The sequence below is a fragment of the Solanum tuberosum genome, unplaced genomic scaffold (assembly GCF_000226075.1).
Source record: "Solanum tuberosum cultivar DM 1-3 516 R44 unplaced genomic scaffold, SolTub_3.0 scf00864, whole genome shotgun sequence".
Lineage (NCBI taxonomy): Eukaryota > Viridiplantae > Streptophyta > Magnoliopsida > Solanales > Solanaceae > Solanum > Solanum tuberosum.
In genome coordinates, this window is record NW_006239798.1 from 3335 (window position 1) to 7951 (window position 4617).

The window sequence follows — 4617 nt, forward strand, 5'->3', positions numbered from 1 at the left end:
TGAAGGAGGGATGGAAGGGGGATGTCAGGAGAGCCATACTAACCTGCAGGAAAAGGGGTCCAAAGGGGGGAATTTGCTTCATGTTATGCATGAGGGTATACACCTTGACCATAGTCCTGACCTTAGACCCCCTGCTACCACTACTGTCCAGCTTCACAAACAGACTCAGCAACAGGTACAGCAACAGGTACAGTCAGGACCAGGGAAACTGATGAGTACTGAAAATAATAAAGAAACGCAGCAAGTAAGGGCAGGAACTACAGATAAACAGAATATAGGAGCCATGGCAAAAGATATGGGAGCCAAGGCAAGCACTAGCAACCAAGGAAATGCCCCCAAAAGCAAGAACAAACCCAGTAAGAAGAAGAGAGAGGCTGAAAAAAAAAAAAGACAGAGCATACAGCAGGATAATGTCCAGCAGGGGGAACAACAAAAAGAAGGGGAAGTTTGCAAGAAATTCATTATGGTTGAGGAACACTTGGGCATGGATATTACCCCTTTACAAACCCAGTACATGAGCTCTCCAATTAAGGTACCTCCTGATGACAGGTATGCAAAGTGTCACCTGAACACAGGCCCTATAATAGATGAATATGCAGTTAATAATTCAGAGGATGAACCGGATGTGGATAATCAATCTCTCAAAGATCCTGACGAGGATGATGAGACTAGTGAGCTTCTTATTAGAGCTTTTAGTCCTCATCCAGATAAAGATTTTGCAGAGGAAATTCAGCAGGCGACTAATAGTCAGGGACTATCACCTAGAGGATTCCACCATGAGAGATTCAAATTCCATGTTCAGGATATCAACACTGTCACTGCTGGCAGACCAAACACTAGGCTATTTACATCCCCTGCATCTCAATGATTAATACAATTATTTGGAATGTGAGGGGGATCAACACTCAAGGTGTAATTGAAAGACTCAAAATGCTCAAGAAGATGCATCAACTATCTATCATTGCCATCTTGGAACCTTTCTCGGACAATACTCATATTCAAAGTGCCAAATATCAGTTAGCTATGGAACATGGTGTGAGTAATTGCAATGGTAAAATCTGGCTCTTTTGGAACATGGACATTGACTGTGTAGTTCTAGAGGAGGATGAACAACAAATTACCTGTGAATTTAGGCATAATGAACTCCAAAATCACTTCACCACTACCTTTGTGTATGCCAAATGTAAAGACCATCTCAGAAGGCCTTTATGGGATAGAATGTTACATCAATCTGCTGATATTGATAGGCCTTGGTGCTCAGTGGGAGACTACAATGTTATTACTTCTATTGAGAAAAACTGGGAGGGGTCCCTTACAACATGAGGAAAAGTCTTGATTTCATTGCTATTATTGAGGCCTGTGGTCTTATAGATTTAGGCTTCAGTGGACAGAAATTTACCTGGTCTAACAACAGGGGTATACAACAGAGAGTTTGGAAAAGACTGGACAGAGCTCTAGTTACTGATGCCTGGCTGGAAAAGATGCCTCAGACTACTATCACCCATCTACCTTCAGTAGGGTCAGATCACTGCCCCTTATTGATGGAAATGAAAGCTAGGGAAGATGATCAGATCAAATATTTTAAATTTCTTAACTGCTGGACTGATCAACCTAATTTCCTTGATATTGTTAAAGCCTGCTGGGACAGGAATGTTGAGGGTAACATCATGTGGAAATTTCATCAGAAACTGAAGAGATTATCCAAAACTCTTAGCAACTGGTCCAGAGAGGAGTTTGGGGATATTTTTGCTAAAGTCAGGGATTTTGAAGAGAAGGTCAAAACAATGGAGGAGCAGCTGATTCAAGATCCTAGTGAGAGTAATAGATCTATACTTCATGAACTCAATGCTAGGTATATCAAATTCTTGAAGTTAGAAGACTCCATTTTGAAACAAAAAACACAGTTGCAGTGGTTCAAGGAAGGTGATTGCAATACAAAATATTTCCACTCCCTGATAAGGGGAAGAAGACGAAGGCTTTTCATTGATCATAAAATTATCAGGGAAGATGGGGAATGGATACAGGGAGATGAGGTCATTGCTGAAGCTGCCTGCGACCATTTCCAGAAAATCTTCACAGGAGATAACAAGATAATCAATGAGGATGTACCTGGAATGTATACCACAGATGGTCACCCAGGAACACAATGATAGACTTACTGCTATGCCTAATCTGGAAGAATTGAAGGAAGTGGTATTCTCCATGAACCCCAACTCAGCAGCTGGTCCTGATGGGATGAATGGATATTTTTTTCAAAAGTGTTGGCACATTATCAAACATGATCTTCTTGACGTAACTCATGCTTTCTTTTGTGGTCAAATGATTCCCAAGTATTTCTCTCACTCTTGCATTGTGCTCCTCCCTAAGGTGAAAATCCTAACAAACTTGCAGAATTCAGGCCCATTAGTCTAAGCAACATCACTAGTAAGATTATATCTAAGATAGTAAGTTCTAGACTAAGTCCTATTCTACCTAATTTGATTTCCCTTAATCAGTCAGGGTTCGTCAAAGGGAGAAGTATTTCAGAAAATATTATGCTGGCCCAAGAAATTATCCACCAAATTAAGAAACCTAATATTGGAAGCAATGTTATTATTAAATTGGATATGGCTAAAGCGTATGACAGGGTTTCTTGGTCCTATATATGTTTGGTGCTACGAAGGATGGGATTTGATGAAGTTCTTATCGATATGATTTGGAGAATCATGGCTAACAATTGGTACTCTATCATTGTCAATGGCAAAAGACATGGTTCTTTCAATCCACGCGAGGACTCAAGCAAGGCGATCCGTTATCTCCTGCCCTATTATTTTAGGTGCAGAGGTACTTTCCAGATCTCTGAACAGGCTGTACAACAACCCCGAATACCATGGTTTCTTCATGGAGCCTAGAGGTCCCCAAGTGAATCATTTAAGCTTTGCGGATGATATTATCCTCTTCACCTCAGGACGGCAGAAAACACTGCAGCTGATCATGCAAACTCTCCAGTCCTATGAGCAGTCCTCAGGCCAATCAGTTAACACCGAGAAAAGCCACTTCATGGTTCACTCGAGTGCATTCAACAGCACAAAGGACAGAATCGAAAGAATCACAGGTTTCAGGCAGAAGGAGGGCCCTATCATCTATCTCGGCTGCCCTTTATTTGTTGGTAGACCTAGGATTATTTATTTTTCTGATCTTATTAACAAAGTTTTATGCAGGATTACAGGATGGCAAACTAAGCTTTTAAGTTATGGTGGTAGAGCAATCCTTGTCAAGCACGTTTTACACTCCTTACCTATTCACCTATTAGCCTCAGTAACACCTCCAGTCACTGTCCTCAGGCAGATCCAAAGCATGACGGCTGATTTTTTTTGGTGATGGAGGAATGAGAGGAAAAAATATCACAGCTGACTTTTTTTGGGGATGGAGGAATGAGAGGAAAAAATATCACTGGTCGTCATGGAAAAATTTAAGCTTTCCGTACGAAGAAGGGGGTGTTGGTATGAGGAACCTCAAAGATGTGTGTTTAGCCTTCCAATACAAACAATGGTGGATCTTTAGATCCAAACAAACTCTTTGGGGCGATTTTTAAAGGCTAAATATTGCCAAAGGTCTAACCCAATTAGTAAGAAATGGGATACAGGGGAGTCACTGACTTGGAAGCACCTTATGCACAACAAGCTTCAAGTCGAAAAACACATTCAATGGAAGCTCAACTCCGGCAACTGCTCCTTCTGGTGGGATAATTGGCTGGGCAGTGGACCTCTGGCTCACTACTCTACCAATAGCAACAGATTCAACAACACCACAGTGGCTGAATTTAGACTTGATGGACAATGGAACTGGAACAAGCTTCTACAACAGGCACCTACCAGTCAACTAGCTAGCATTCTCTCCACAGAACTCTCCAACCAGCAGGACCTCCCAGACGTAGCAATATGGAAACCATGCATGGACGGGAATTTCAGCTGTTCATCTGCCTGGAACGAGATCAGAGAAAAAAGGACCAAGACCAATTTTAACTCATTCATTTGGCATAAGTGTATTCCCTTTAAAGTTTCATTTCTTTTGTGGAGAACACTAAGAGGCAAACTCCCTACTAATGAAAAACTACTAGCTTTGGCATTGAGCCAACAAGCTGTTTTTGTTGTTGTAACAGGTCTGGCCTCGACACGATAGAGCACATATTCAACACCGGACAGTTCGCGAAATATGTGTGGAGAAGCTTTGCAGATGCTGCCGGAATCATCACAGACCACAGCTCTATTACTCAACTCATCATAAGATGGTGGTCGGCGAAGTATAACAATGAAGCACACAAGCTGTTACTACAAGCGACACCACTATTCATTTGTTGGAACCTTTGGAAGAATCGCTGTGCTAGTAAATATGGAGGCAAATCGTCCAATATTAGTCGAGTCAAATATAGCCATCTACAAGGACAACTACAACTAATGAGCACTAACTTCCCCCAAATCAAATGGCCTTCAAATTGGAAGGAACTGATTCAGCTAGGGGAGAGCTGTAGTCATGATATCAAAGTGACACTCGTTAGATGGATAAAACCTCCAGCTAGTTGGGTCAAAATCAACACGGATGGCAGTGCATTAAGCAACCCGGGCAGAATTGGAGCAG

General features: G+C 41.8%; 1 protein-coding gene across 1 annotated transcript; it reads left to right on the forward strand.

The window, feature by feature from the left end:
* The first annotated feature begins 1319 nt into the window (after window positions 1-1319).
* On the forward strand, window positions 1320-2150 carry LOC107059164 (uncharacterized). Its single transcript, XM_015305609.1, has one exon. It carries the CDS (start codon window positions 1320-1322, stop codon window positions 2148-2150), a length of 831 nt encoding a protein of 276 aa, XP_015161095.1.
* Window positions 2151-4617: the final 2467 nt, after the last annotated feature.

What these genes read in the sequence shown, in the direction of transcription:
- LOC107059164 (XM_015305609.1), top strand. Translation starts at nt 1,320, where the DNA reads ATGAGGAAAAGTCTTGATTTCATTGCTATTATTGAGGCCTGTGGTCTT.